Raw genomic sequence first — 13426 nt, 5'->3', positions numbered from 1 at the left:
TCCTTGGGGACAGGGAATATTACAGACTGTTTGAAACAGGTGGTGATGGTGCTCTGTTCTTATCATCATTTTGGGGATATACAGTCCAGCCTCTCCCTGCTTCAGCTGGTAGTTTTTAGGTTTTACTTACTGTTTCTGTACTGTGGACTGTAATTAACCATTCTTCAGTCTTCTGCTTGAACCCCCAAGCAAGCAGACAGTGGCAAGGAAAAACTTCTGTTTAACAGGAAGAAACCTTGAGCAGGACCCGACTCACAACAGAGAACCGTCCTGCTGATAGTCAGCTGGCTGAAGGAGGAGAAGAGACAGGACACAGAGGATGAAAGAGAGACATACAATAAACATCATACATTACAAGGACAAACATGACAGGTTGTTATGATAGAAATGCTGAGAAACTATGTATTTATTTGTATTTTAACTGATATTTTGTGTAACTTAATATTAGTACTACATGGAAAATGAAATAGGCAGGCAGAGAGACTTGCAGAAAGATACAGAGAGGGGGGGGGGGGGGGGCAAAACTACGAGGACAACTGGACATACAGTTAGTGCCATGAGGTATGATGATGGTGGTGTTGTTGTGGAAGTGGAGGAACTGATCAGTGGGTCATGTTTGTGTCCTCTTGGGAGCGTAGACATATAGCAGCTTAACTATGATGAAGATTAAAAACACTTAAAGACCAGTGTAAAGACCACGAGTTAAGTCAGCCTGTTCTACCTGTGGCTGGATGTCAGGAAGTGACTGTAACTGTACCTATCAGCCCTGCACACTTTGTTTAAGGCTAACTGTATGCTTTACTACACAGTAAGGTTTTAACCCTTATGCACTGTTCGGGACATTTTTGTCCTCTGAGAGTAATTTTTCTGTTTATTTTGGCCATAACTTTGTCAATATGTGAGCAAATTGAATCATTTTTGCTCAACAAGCTTAATTTTACATAATTTTGTTGATATGATTTTAAAAAATTTTCATAGGTCAACAGTACACTTTCGTGTTGTTCGGGACAAAAACGTCCTCTAAATTTAACGGTTTTAAAAATATATCAGATAAATATTTTTTTGAATTTTTTTTGCATAGACCTTTTAATTAACTTCAGTTCTAATCAAAAGTAGTGAAAAAAATCATTTTCATCCAGGATTTTAACCCTTTAATCACCAATTTTATAAGGGGTGGTGCTGAAAATTGGAAAAAAAAAAACACACAAAATGGCTCATTTTTAATATGGATTTAATATGGATTATGGATTTTCATTTTTTCTCCCTAATGTGTTGTTCGTGGCCATTTTTGTCCCATAGACTTCCATTATAACCACATTTTATGACTGCGCAGCCATGGCACTACATAATCATGCATTCTTGATTGTTGGTGGTTTACCCTGTTGGCAGGAGGTAAAATTTGTGATTTTTACAGTTAACAACTTAATGACCATATTAATTTAACCCTTTACCTGCAGGCCTGTGCTTATGTAGTGTAGTTTCTGGCTTGTATATGGAGTTATAGGGAGTATTTTAGCACATAACTGTGTGTCTACACACTGTGTGTGTATGTTAGAGAGGAAGAAAGCCATTTGCACACTGATCTTGTTGTGTGTGAGTACACACAACCACAGTCTTCATAGAGTAAACAAAAACAAACAAAGTGTTGCTAGGCATGTGTGGCCCTTTGATGTCTACAGGTGCAGACTAAACCAAACAAAAGGCAAGTGGTCTTGCATGTGTCCTTGTGGTCATTTCAATACTGTGTTAATACTTCACTACTTACTTGGAGAATGTGACCAGGGAGCTTTGAAAACATGTAAGATGCTGCAGGTGAATGCTGAAAGGACCACAGAGGGCAACCATTAATCACAGCATGCCACACTGTCGACACATTAAAACTAGTATACAAAGGTAGCCACCTCAGCTCCAGATACACAGATCCAATGGATCTTTAACACAACACAGCAACCATTAAAACTGATTAGAGAATGTATGTGGAAAACAACGTGATGTACAGTTACAGTAACACTGTTACTTAGCATTGTATCCATAGGGAGCTTATTTATTATTTATCTTGTAATATATGGAGAGACAAGAGGGATGTTTGTATCCCATGTGTTATATTAACAAATAGCTAATAACTATATCTATAACCAAGGATCCAAGCAGGACAGAAAGTGAAAAGAGCTCAGCAGTGAATTCATCAATATAATAAAGTCTGTAAATGTACAGTTGTTTCAGAACAAATATTCATGCACATGCAGAAAGCTCCAGTATGATGATCTGTATTTCTCTTTCACCTTTATAATTTAGTGTGCACCTTTTCCCTTTAAACCGAGTCATTTTATGATCTCAGTCACATTTCAGTGTAATTACTAATAAATGAAAACTTATTCATCATATTAAAGAATACAACATTAACCGCATGTTATCCGACATGTTTTCCCCGTGCACTGTGGTCAAAGTGCAGAACTTCTAAGGGTTTGTCACTGCTGGAAATGAAAAAGTTATTTGTAACCGGACTCTTCGTCGTGACGTTGTAGGACATGATTGGTGGGCGGCTCTGGTATATATCCGTCAGGCTTCAATCCCACCTTCTCGCCAGTGGAATTTCATCTCAGTTTCTGCACCTTCAGGGCAGACGAGAACATAAAATAAGTAAGTACTACATAGTTTTCTACTGTTTATGACTCTGATCACATTACGAACGACTTCTACGCTTCCTTTACATGACAGAGCGGCAGTGTTGGGAGGACAGTTTGTTCGTGAACCTTGAATGTTACAGTGTGTTCTGGCCTGACTCCGTGTCATTTCTCCCCTGCTCAGCTGTGTGCCTACGTGGACTTAGCGAGCTAGTACAACTGTAATACAAGCTAATGTTAGCCCGCTAGCTAAGACTCCAGCTCAACTTGTACTTTTAAAAAGCGTGAGTGTTTATTAATTTATATAGAAATGACTCGATCAGATTTGTGGTTTGAGCTGTTGTAAGGTTTTTCTTGTCAATTCACCGTTAGCCTAATGTCCTTAGCGTGTGAAGGTACAGCCCGAACTTCTGTGTAGGTCTCTGAGTGATCCAAGCTAACTTAAGGCTACCTATTAGCAAAGGGGCTACGTGTCACAGTCGCACACAACCACAGTCAAAGTTTTTAGCAAGTTCGCTAACTAGCTAGTGGCTTAGAGCTAGTAATCCATGCTACTGTGATTATTCCGGTGAATATCCCAAATATACTGTAAGGCACACTTATTTCCTGAACGTCAAACGTTATCTACATGTCTGTGATCGTTAGGATCATGTTAGTTTGCCTCGATCTCCTCAGTTTTTATGGTTGACCAGCGTTAGCTCCACATGACGGCAGCTAGCATTATCTGTAATGTGTCTTTGGCAGCTGTCAGCTAGTTAACTTGATATTGTGTTAGCTAGCACTCGCACTAACCATCTCCTTAAATCCTTAATCTGGGATTTAGGTAGGATGTTATACAGGGTCGAAGGCTGTCATGCTGCAGCTAGCGTTAATGTAAAGTCAACTAGCTAAACGACCCCGTCAGCGTTAACTTGTTAGCAGCTTATTAACATAAATGACCTCCTGTGTTATAATTTAAGGCTAATTGGGTTAAGCCAAGTCCACTGCTTTATATAAATACTTTATTAATTACCGCAAATGCATCCATGACATTTAAGTAAATCATGCCGTCACAACTCCATAACATGTTTTGTTTTAAGACATAAATACATTCTTTAAGTGATTTTGTGCACAGGGCCAGTGTGGTGGCTTCAGTAATATTGGAAGAAACAGGCCACAGGCTGTCACATGTGCCAGCATTACCATACCATATACTGAAACTGACTCTGCCATATCCATTTTTAGAAGTATAGTTAAAAAAAAAAATCAGCCTGCCAGATCATATAAATATTACCAAACTGAATTGTGGGAGCCGGTGCCCACCTTGGTGGAAAGTTTGACCCATGGTTATAAACGCTTATATCGGAGTGAGAGGAAATTTTTACACTGGTGGCAAACTGTTGAAATAAATCCAAGTGTCCTTTTGACTTGAGAACAAAATGTCATGCGCTGTTTTGATAAATCGGATTGTTTGTGTAATTGTGCCGGCTGTTGCATTGAAGAATAATAGACTAGCTAGTTCGCCCACAGCGGATTCATCATTTGCCAGGGCTGTCTGTATGACAAAGCAGAGTTCAAACGTAGTAATGCACTTCTTGGTGTTAACTGTTTCTAAACACTAATTCTCAATAATTTCAACTGTCTTATTGCTGTATAGCATATTTTGTTTTGTCCTGTTGGACCCCTGGGGACCATGACTATTACAACATTTATAGATATACAGTACTAGGAATTTATATTGGACTGAGCAATAATAATTTTGTACACATAAACCTGTTGTTAACTGATTGTGTGTTCTTTTTTCTTTCTGGTCTTCAGGCAAAAGCTGGCAGGCTGACGGGAACTTTCATTTTACAGGACGGATTATCTGGTAACTGACCATTTAGCTGGTAAGCTCGTTTTTTTTTTGATGACATATCTTGAGCAGCATTTTCTTTTGTCCACACAAATTCAACAAACATGTTGAAATGTGAAAAGGCCTATTATAGTAAGACATTGCTTACACTTTTATAAGTTAGTTCTTGTTCACAGTGTTTCCTAAATGAAGGCTATTCAGAGACCGCCACAGTGCATTCAAGCAGCAGCGCTGCAGCCTTAACGTTATGAAGCCTGACAAGGAAGAGGCCTCTAAAAGGGTGTTTTCTGAAATGTGTAGCTGCGTGGGGGGCAGCAGCCTGCTAAAGTGACCACCACCAAGTTGAAGCAAATGTTCTTCAACTGCGTGGTATTTCAAGGAAATGAAAAAGTATCGGTTACTTTTCATCAGAGCGGTGTCTTTAAAGCTTTTAGATGAATTTCAGCTTTTTGCTTTAATCCAATTCAGTGTGGATATACAGAAGGGTCAGTGGGGTAGAATCCTCTTAACCTTGGAGCCTACTCACCTAGCTACAGATCTTAGAATAGCACCGGATAAATACAGTTGGACAGAAAGGTGAACAACAGGGTTCTTCTAGAAAGACAGGATGTACTGTAGCTGCAGCTTCCCACAGCCATGTTTTCTTTATGTGCTAAGGGTTAATTTACTCAGTCTCTGCATACATAAACACAGTGCTGTCATGCTAATGTGACAAGTGTGATCATTTAGTGAGACACACGTTTCTCTTTTGATTAAGGTAGATTAGATAATGAAGCAAATCCCAAGGTCCACCTATGATAAGCTTGTATACAACTTTAACCCTGTGCATGTGACCCTTTTATTTTTATTTTCATTCAAACTATGCCTTGTTATCATGACCATCATATATGCAGAACTCATTTAGATAATGTCCCTGTCTTGTTCCTATGTTATCAATAGACACATTAGTTATAACACGATATAGATGATCTTTTGGAATTGATTTAAATGTATTGGCATACTTGTGCTGTAAGGAATATGATGATATGTCAGTCCGGCTTCATCTCAAAAGGTACTTGGACTAAAAGCCTAGCAGGAAGTGGTGCCCTTGTCTAGGACTTTCTCTCATTAACAGACACATTTCACATTAGGGTGTTTTTATGGCATGCATATGTTATGTTATATTTTTGCTATTGCACTGTAACCAAACTTGTGATAGTAATGTAACCTCCTCTTTCAGTGGCACACTCGGACTCTGTGTTAACGTGGGATTTTGACCATGAGCTCAGTCGCTGTACTTACGCAGGAAAGCTTCAATGAGCACCGCAGTGGGCTCTTGCCAGAGCAGAGTGGTGGTGGTGGTGGTGGTGGTGAGTATTTGAATAAGGCTGAGTGATAAAATGCAAACACTGAGTCATAAGTATACTCATGTGTCTTTTGCTGTGTTCAGCTGCTGTGGCAGGACCCAGTGCTGGAGAGGAAGAGGATGCCCTTCCTACATACAAGGACGCCTTCCCACCTCTGCCTGAGAAGGCGGCCTCACCTGAGGGGACCCAGGAAACGACCAACGCTTGGACATCCAAGATTCGTCCCCTGAAGTCTTCCATCATCACCCAGGTCTCTCTCCAACAATCCCTCTACACCATTTCAGTCCAGATAGGTGTAGAAATATGTGTACTGCTGTTGTTATGTTGATATGTACAATATCAGGTGGTGCAAACTGTCAAGCCAAATAACTTTGATTTACTTTTCTCATCTCATAACGTTGAATTTTTATTTTAGGTTTTCCATGTGCCGCTAGAGGAGCGCAAGTACAAGGACATCAACCAGTTTGGGGAAGGAGACCAAGCAAAGGTCTGTGTAGACATTATGCACAAGACTGGCGCCCACCTGGAACTCTCCTTGGCAAAAGATCAGGGTCTCTCTATCATGGTTTCCGGAAAGCTGGATGCTGTGATGAAGGCTCGTAAGGAGATTGTGTCCCGACTGCAGACTCAGGTAAGAAGATGAGTCTTTTTTTGGGGGGGGGACAACATGGATGTTAGTCATTGAAGACAATTGCTCATTAATAACTGTTTATAACATGTTTAAATGCATGTTACCCCTAACAGGCTTCAGCTACTGTTGCCATCCCCAAGGAGCATCATCGTTTCGTCATCGGAAAAAATGGGGAGAAGCTTCAGGAGCTAGAGCTCAAGACTGCCACCAAAATCCAGATCCCACGACCTGACGACCCCAGCAACCAGATCAAGATCTCTGGCACTAAGGAGGGCCTGGAAAAGGCAAAGCATGAGATCCTGTTGATCTCTGCTGAGCAGGTAATGTGCTCCTTTAAGGATTTTTAGCATCCTAAATGCCTTCCAGATATTAGAAGTTTTATTTTAAAAATTTTCGTTTGACTCCCACTCTTTCAGGACAAGCGTGCTGTGGAGAGGGTGAACATTGACAAGGTGTACCACCCTTTCATCACCGGTGCCTACAATAAAGTAGTCGGAGAGATGATGCAGGAGACCGGTGCCCGCATCAATGTCCCACCTCCAAGTGTGAATAAGACTGAGATTGTCATCACAGGGGAAAAAGAGCAGGTGGCCCTTGCTGTGGCCATGATCAAGAAGATTTCTGAAGACAAGGTTTGCAAATAATTACTGTTTTTTTTGGTAAAAGTTAGGAAAAATGTATACAACTAATAGACTGCTTTATGTATTATAGAAAAAGAATGCCACCACTATCGCAGTGGAGGTGAAGAAGTCTCAGCACAAATATGTGATTGGCCCCAAGGGAAACACCCTGCAGGAGATCCTGGATAGAACTGGTGTGTCAGTTGAGATCCCACCTTCTGACAGCAGCTCAGAAACTGTCATCCTTCGTGGGGAGCCCGACCGGCTAGGTCAGGCCCTCACTGAAGTTTATGCCAAGGTATGGTAATTCTCTGATGGCTGGTAGTATTTTTTTTGTGTGAATTGAGGAGCAACCTGAACATGCTTTCTTTCACAGGCAAACAGTTACACTGTTTCCTCGGTCTCAGCTCCTTCTTGGCTTCATCGTTTCATCATTGGTAAAAAGGGGCAAAACTTGGCCAAGATTACCCAACAAATGCCCAAAGTGCACATCGAGTTTACTGAGGGAGAAGACAAGATCACCCTGGAGGGTCCTACCAAAGATGTCCAAATGGTGCAGAGCCAGATTGAAGCCATTGTTACAGATTTGGTAAGTACTATATCACAGTTAAATTGACAAATAAAATGGATGCTGTTAGAGTAAAAAATTTCTTTATATAAAATTATACAATTATTTTGTTCTATCAGGTGAGCCGAATGGACTATGCAGAGATCAGTGTGGATCCCAAATTCCACCGTCACCTGATTGGAAAAGGAGGTGTTAACAGTAAGTGTAGTCACTTTTGTGTTCATGTGTAAAGTTGTTAGGTAGTACAACAAAACCGTGATTGATTCATATATTAATGTGATTTAATTTATAGTCAACCGCATCAAAGAGCTGCACAAGGTGACCGTCCGCATCCCTCCTGACAATGAGAAGAGCAACCTTATCCGCATTGAGGGGGATCCCCAGGGTGTGCAGGAAGCCAAGAAGGAGCTGCTAGAGCTTGCGTCACGCATGGTTGGTGCAGACAGGAGCTGACTGCTGCAAATTAGTCCGTGCCATACCTTGTGTTACTAAATGTTTTGTCTCTTACAGGAGAATGAGCGTACAAAGGACTTGATCATTGAACAGCGTTTTCACAGAGCCATCATTGGCCAAAAAGGGGAGAAGATAAAAGAAGTGCGTGACAAATTCCCAGAGGTGAGTTGGAAACTATAGGTCTACACTGAAATCATTTTAAAAATTTACCCATGAACTGTGTGTAATGTTTCCTCGTTACATTTTGAAATGTTTTTGGGTTTCAGGTCATTATCAATTTCCCCGACCCAGCACAAAAAAGTGATATTGTTCAACTAAGGGGCCCACGAACTGAGGTGGAAAAATGCTCAAAGTTCATGCAGAAGATAGTGGCTGAGATGGTAACTCTTTGTCTATTCTCTTGTCCTAATTTGAAATACTTTAGTTGTTATACTGGACATTTTAGGACGCATTTCAAGTGTTAACCTTCAGTAATTCTCTTGACAGGTGGAGAACAGCTACTCTGTCTCAGTCCCCATCTTCAAGCAGTTTCACAGAAACATAATTGGAAAAGGAGGATCGAACATCAAAAAGGTTCTGCATGTTGACGACAGATGTAAATTCAAGCTGTTAAACTGCCACAGTTTGATTTGACAATTTAAAATAATTTTTTGGCTTTCCAGATTCGTGAGGAAACAAACACTAAAATTGACCTGCCTGCTGAGAACAGCAATTCAGAGATGATTGTCATTACTGGGAAAAAGGCCCACTGTGAAGCTGCACGGAATCGCATCTTGGCCATTCAGAAAGAGCTGGTGAGCACTCATACAAATGCAAATGCAAATTCTTGACCATTGTAATAACTAATGCCTTCCTGTGTCCAGGCAAACATCACGGAAATAGATGTATCCATCCCCTCAAAGCTGCACAACTCCTTGATCGGGTCGAAGGGCCGCTTGGTGCGTTCTATCATGGAGGAGTGTGGTGGTGTGCACATCCACTTCCCCACAGAGGGTTCAGGAATTGATAAGGTCACCATCAGAGGCCCTGTGGAGGAGGTGGAGAAGGCAAAGCAGCAACTGCTTGCTTTGGCAGAGGAGAAGGTTTGTATAACGTTGAACTTTTCTTGACCTTGCTGAACTGGCAACCAACCAACCAACCAAAGCAGCTCTTTGCCTCGTAGGTTGTACTACATGACATGCTGAGAGCTTTCAGCTGTCTGAATACAAACGGCAACAACAAAATTATATTAAGAGCAGTTAGTAATTAGCTGACTTAATTATTGAGCCTGTCTTTTCTTTTTCAGCAAACAAAGAGTCACACTGTTGAGCTGCATGCTAAGCCAGAGTACCACAAGTTCCTTATTGGAAAAGGAGGTGGAAACATCCGTAAAGTTCGTGATAGCACTGGGGCCAGAATCATCTTCCCCACCATGGATGACAAAGACCAGGAACTCATCACTGTGGTTGGCACCGAAGAGGCAGTGCGAGAGGCCCAAAAAGAACTAGAGGAGCTCATCAAGAGTTTGGTATGACCTCTAACTAGTTCTGAACATGATGGTATGAGTCACAACAATGCCTGAATGTTAAACCTTTGGGTTGTAGGACAATGTTGTTGAAGACACTATGATGGTTGACCCCAAGCATCACCGCTACTTTGTGGCTCGGCGTGGCCAAGTCCTGAGGGATCTCGCTGATGAGTATGGTGGAGTTATGGTGAGCTTCCCTCGCACAGGATCTCAAAGTGAGAAGGTCACCCTCAAAGGAGCCAAAGAATGCGTGGAGGCGGCCAAAAAGCGTATGCAGGAGATTATTGAAGACTTGGTGAGTCAATCCTCTTTAATTTTGCACATGATCTGTATTGTTTCTATTTACACTTTAACACATAACTGTTTTTCCCCCATCCCTTCCCTTTGAACATTTTGCTTTCCAGGACGCACAAGTAACCATGGAGTGTGTGATTCCTCAGAAGTTCCACCGTTCAATCATGGGTCCAAAGGGCTCACGCATCCAGCAGATCACAAGAGATCACAATGTACAGATTAAGTTCCCAGAACGTGAAGACCCACAAGGTAAGAGCAGTGTGAAGGATAAGGAAACGCAGTCAAAAGCTGGAAACATTTAAAAACCTTTAAAAATGTTCTAATGAGCATTGGGTTCCATTTTTAGCAGCGCCTCCTGCAGAGGCTCCTATTCAGGAGAATGGAGAGGCTAACGGTGAAGTGAAGGAACCACTCGATCCAAATGCACCCAAGAAGTGTGACGTGATTGTAATTTCTGGCCGCAAAGAGCGATGTGAGGGTGCCATAGAAGCCTTGAAGGTTGGTATTTATGAAAAAACTCAGTTCTGTGTCACAAAAACTATTGCTTTTTCTTCCCCTCTAACTGTCTTCATTCGTCAGGCCTTGGTTCCTGTCACTATTGAGGTGGAAGTGCCTTTTGAGCTTCATCGATACATCATTGGACAGAAAGGAAGTGGAATTCGGAAGATGATGGATGAATTTGAGGTGTGTGTTTTTCTTTTTTTTTTCTTCTACTTTTGTTTGTTTTTTTGTTTTTTTTTTGAAAAATGCTTCTTTTAATGTAACGTTTTCCTCTCTCTCCAGGTTAATATTCAAGTGCCTGCTCCTGAACAGCAGTCTGATAAAATCTCCATCACTGGCTTGGCCAATCACCTTGACCGCGCCAAAGAAGGCCTCTTGGAGCGTGTCAAAGAGCTGCAGGCTGAGCAGGAGGATCGGGTTAGTATGTGAAGTACTCATGCATCTGCTGCAGCAGTTGGTGCATTTTTTTATCTAGTGCACACTAGATACTAGATACACCGTTAGTAGTTTATATGCCATCTTGATGATCTATCCCTGTATGTATCAGTTCTCAACTTTAACCTGAGGACGGAATGGTGCTAACATGTTAGGTGCTCGGCTCTTCTAGCGGTTGCTGGAAGAAACCTGGTTTCCAGGTTCCTGCAGTTTTCACACAGCATTTGTTTCCATCAAACCTCTGCAGGCACTCAGGAGCTTCAAGCTGACCATCACTGTGGACCCCAAGTATCACCCCAAAATCATTGGCCGCAAGGGGGCCATTATAACAAACATCCGCACTGAGCATGATGTTAACATCCAGTTTCCAGAAAAGAACGATGAAAACCAGGTAGAGAAATACAGCCACTTCTACTGTCTGCCAGAGGGTGGCTTCCACAGAATACTTATGGGTCTGTTTTTCTGCAGGATCAGATTACGATCACAGGGTATGAGCACAAAGCCATAGCAGCACGAGATGCCATCCAGGCTATCGTGGACGAGCTGGAGGAGATGATCTCTGAGGACATTACCCTGGACAGCAGGATCCATGCCCGCATCATCGGAGCCCGTGGTAAGGGCATCCGCAAGATCATGGATGAGTTTAAGGTGAGAGTGCGATTAAGGCTGGCTAAGTAGCCATTAACAGAATTATCATGCAGACAGTTTGTTTTTGGTTTTGATATATGTAACATACTTCCTTTCTGTAATATAAATTCAAGGGCATAGAAGCAAAATTTAATAGCATTTTATTTACATGTATAAGGTAACCAGGCTATATGCTTTGGGTGACTTTGGTTGGTGTACATGTAGTGGTGGGGTCTTCTAATCCTAACAGCCAGACCTGCACAAACTTAGCAACATGGTTCTCCCAACAGGTCTGAAAGTAATGATCATAGGTTTGAAGACCTGACAAAAGACCCTCCCTGCCTGTTTTATACTTCATCACTGAAATAATGACAATTTTGTTTTTAGGTTGATCTCAGGTTTCCCCAGAGTGGAGCTGCAGACCCAAACCTTGTGACAGTCACAGGTCGCCCTGAGCTTGTGGATGAAGCCATTGACCATCTCCTTAACCTGGAAGAGGAATATGTGAGCTTGCACGAGTTTTGATTCTCCTGCTGTAAACGAATATAACTAATAGCTGAAATGTTTCCTGATGCACTTTTGATGCGTTTTCTCAGCTGGCCGATGTTGTGGAAAATGAGGCGAAGATGGCTTACATGAGGCCTCCCAGTGGCAGTGCTTCTGCCATGGATGAACAGCGTGGCTCGTCGAAAGGCTTCGTGGTGAGGGAGGCTCCCTGGGCTACCACCAATGAGAAGGTAAGCATTTTCCAACCAACAAGTAGACGGCATAATTAGACTTTGTCACACATTTTCTTTCTTAAGCGCCTGAATGCTTTTCTATTTTTAGGCTCCTGATATGAGCAGTTCTGAAGATTTCCCAAGCTTTGGTGCTCCAGTGGCAACTAAGACCTCACCCTGGGGACCAAAGCGCTTCTAAGCTGTGCTGCTACAGATGGGCCTGAAGTTTATCCAGACACAATCCTCCCTGTCATTGTCCCCCCCTCTCGACCTGGACTGACCGCTGACCCTTAAAGTCTTCAGTTCTGAATGTCATCCTTCTTGGGCTACCCTTGCAGATTCATCAGTCTAAAAGTGCTTCAGATACTGTAATTGACTTGTGAGCTGTGTATCTGCATTAAATAATACCGTCTTATGCTTAAAAAAAAATGTGACAGATGTTGCGGTTAAGTCCACACAGTCCATGTTTATTAGACCTGACATGTCATTGTGGTTTGAACTGTTATACCAAATTCAGTGGTGGCCAGACATCAGTGTTTTTGAGCTGCCCTTATCTTAGTTGCCTTCGCAGGGTGGGGTGAAGGGATTGAATTACTGCTGGTGACGTGACTGAGGCCAGCTGTTGCAGTAACCCACCCCGCTCCTGCTTTATTTATGTAGCTGAGTGAAAATTGTCAGTCATTAGCCCCCAAACACACTGTAGTGATTGTCCTCCATCACATCCTTCCATCTGCTTGTAACTGTGCTTTTGTGAATATGGTCAAGTAGTGGCACGTACCTTGTAGCCTTATAAATTGGTAACTATACAAAAGGGGGGTGATGGAGAGATTGAGGTTTCAGCCACTGCAGAATGGCACCCACTCAACTCAAACTGCCAGATGCTTGGAGATCGTGCCAGAACTAAAACCTCTTACAACACTAGGCCTAGAGCTCCAACGTATCAAACCTCACACTAACTGTTGAATGGACTATGTTTTTTTTTTGACATTCAAAAGTAAATCACTCTAAAGAAAATGTTTGTGAGCAAAACAGCAGACCATCTTGTGCCAACTATCTGTCTAGTGATGTCTTGTGTTATTCATCTTCTCTATTGGGTCAGTGTCCAGTCCCTTTGTCTTCCAGTTGCTATGCAGATTGCTCTGTTTAATAGCAATGGCCCTTTTTTATCAGCCTTACAACTAGAAAGATACAAACCAGGTAGAGGTGATGTGAAGGTGCATTTTAATGTACAACTGGAAGGTGTGTTTATTGTTCCCTTGAGAGCTGT

General features: G+C 42.1%; 1 protein-coding gene across 2 annotated transcripts; it reads left to right on the top strand.

The window, feature by feature from the left end:
• Nucleotides 1-2514: 2514 nt before the first annotated feature.
• Nucleotides 2515-13168, top strand: hdlbpa (high density lipoprotein binding protein a). Of its 2 annotated transcripts, none has more exons than XM_028403353.1 (27): nucleotides 2515-2640; nucleotides 4422-4492; nucleotides 5678-5807; nucleotides 5888-6054; nucleotides 6220-6435; nucleotides 6549-6755; nucleotides 6852-7067; nucleotides 7147-7353; nucleotides 7432-7644; nucleotides 7743-7821; nucleotides 7916-8055; nucleotides 8134-8238; nucleotides 8343-8456; nucleotides 8563-8649; nucleotides 8739-8870; nucleotides 8940-9158; nucleotides 9362-9583; nucleotides 9660-9878; nucleotides 9988-10126; nucleotides 10227-10375; nucleotides 10457-10561; nucleotides 10661-10795; nucleotides 11061-11204; nucleotides 11282-11461; nucleotides 11828-11944; nucleotides 12037-12177; nucleotides 12269-13168. In XM_028403353.1, the coding sequence occupies exons 3-27, from the start codon at nucleotides 5717-5719 to the stop codon at nucleotides 12356-12358; spliced, it is 3834 nt and encodes a 1277-aa protein (XP_028259154.1). In that variant the 5' UTR covers nucleotides 2515-2640; nucleotides 4422-4492; nucleotides 5678-5716; the 3' UTR covers nucleotides 12359-13168. The 2 variants fall into 2 exon arrangements, with proteins under 2 accessions (XP_028259154.1, XP_028259153.1); XM_028403352.1 differs by having other exon boundaries at nucleotides 2516-2640; nucleotides 10224-10375.
• The last annotated feature ends 258 nt before the right edge of the window (nucleotides 13169-13426 follow it).

The sequence above is a fragment of the Parambassis ranga genome, chromosome 4 (assembly GCF_900634625.1).
Source record: "Parambassis ranga chromosome 4, fParRan2.1, whole genome shotgun sequence".
Taxonomy (NCBI): domain Eukaryota; kingdom Metazoa; phylum Chordata; class Actinopteri; family Ambassidae; genus Parambassis; species Parambassis ranga.
The sequence above is the reverse complement of the archived record's forward strand: the minus strand, read 5'-3'. Positions and strand labels throughout refer to the sequence as shown.

Coding starts and splice junctions, on each gene's coding strand:
- hdlbpa (XM_028403352.1), top strand. CDS start 5,717: ATGAGCTCAGTCGCTGTACTTACGCAGGAAAGCTTCAATGAGCACCGC. Junction 7,354..7,431: donor TCACTGAAGTTTATGCCAAG/GTATGGTAATTC, acceptor TTTCTTTCACAG/GCAAACAGTTACACTGTTTC. Junction 10,376..10,456: donor GTGCCATAGAAGCCTTGAAG/GTTGGTATTTAT, acceptor TTCATTCGTCAG/GCCTTGGTTCCTGTCACTAT.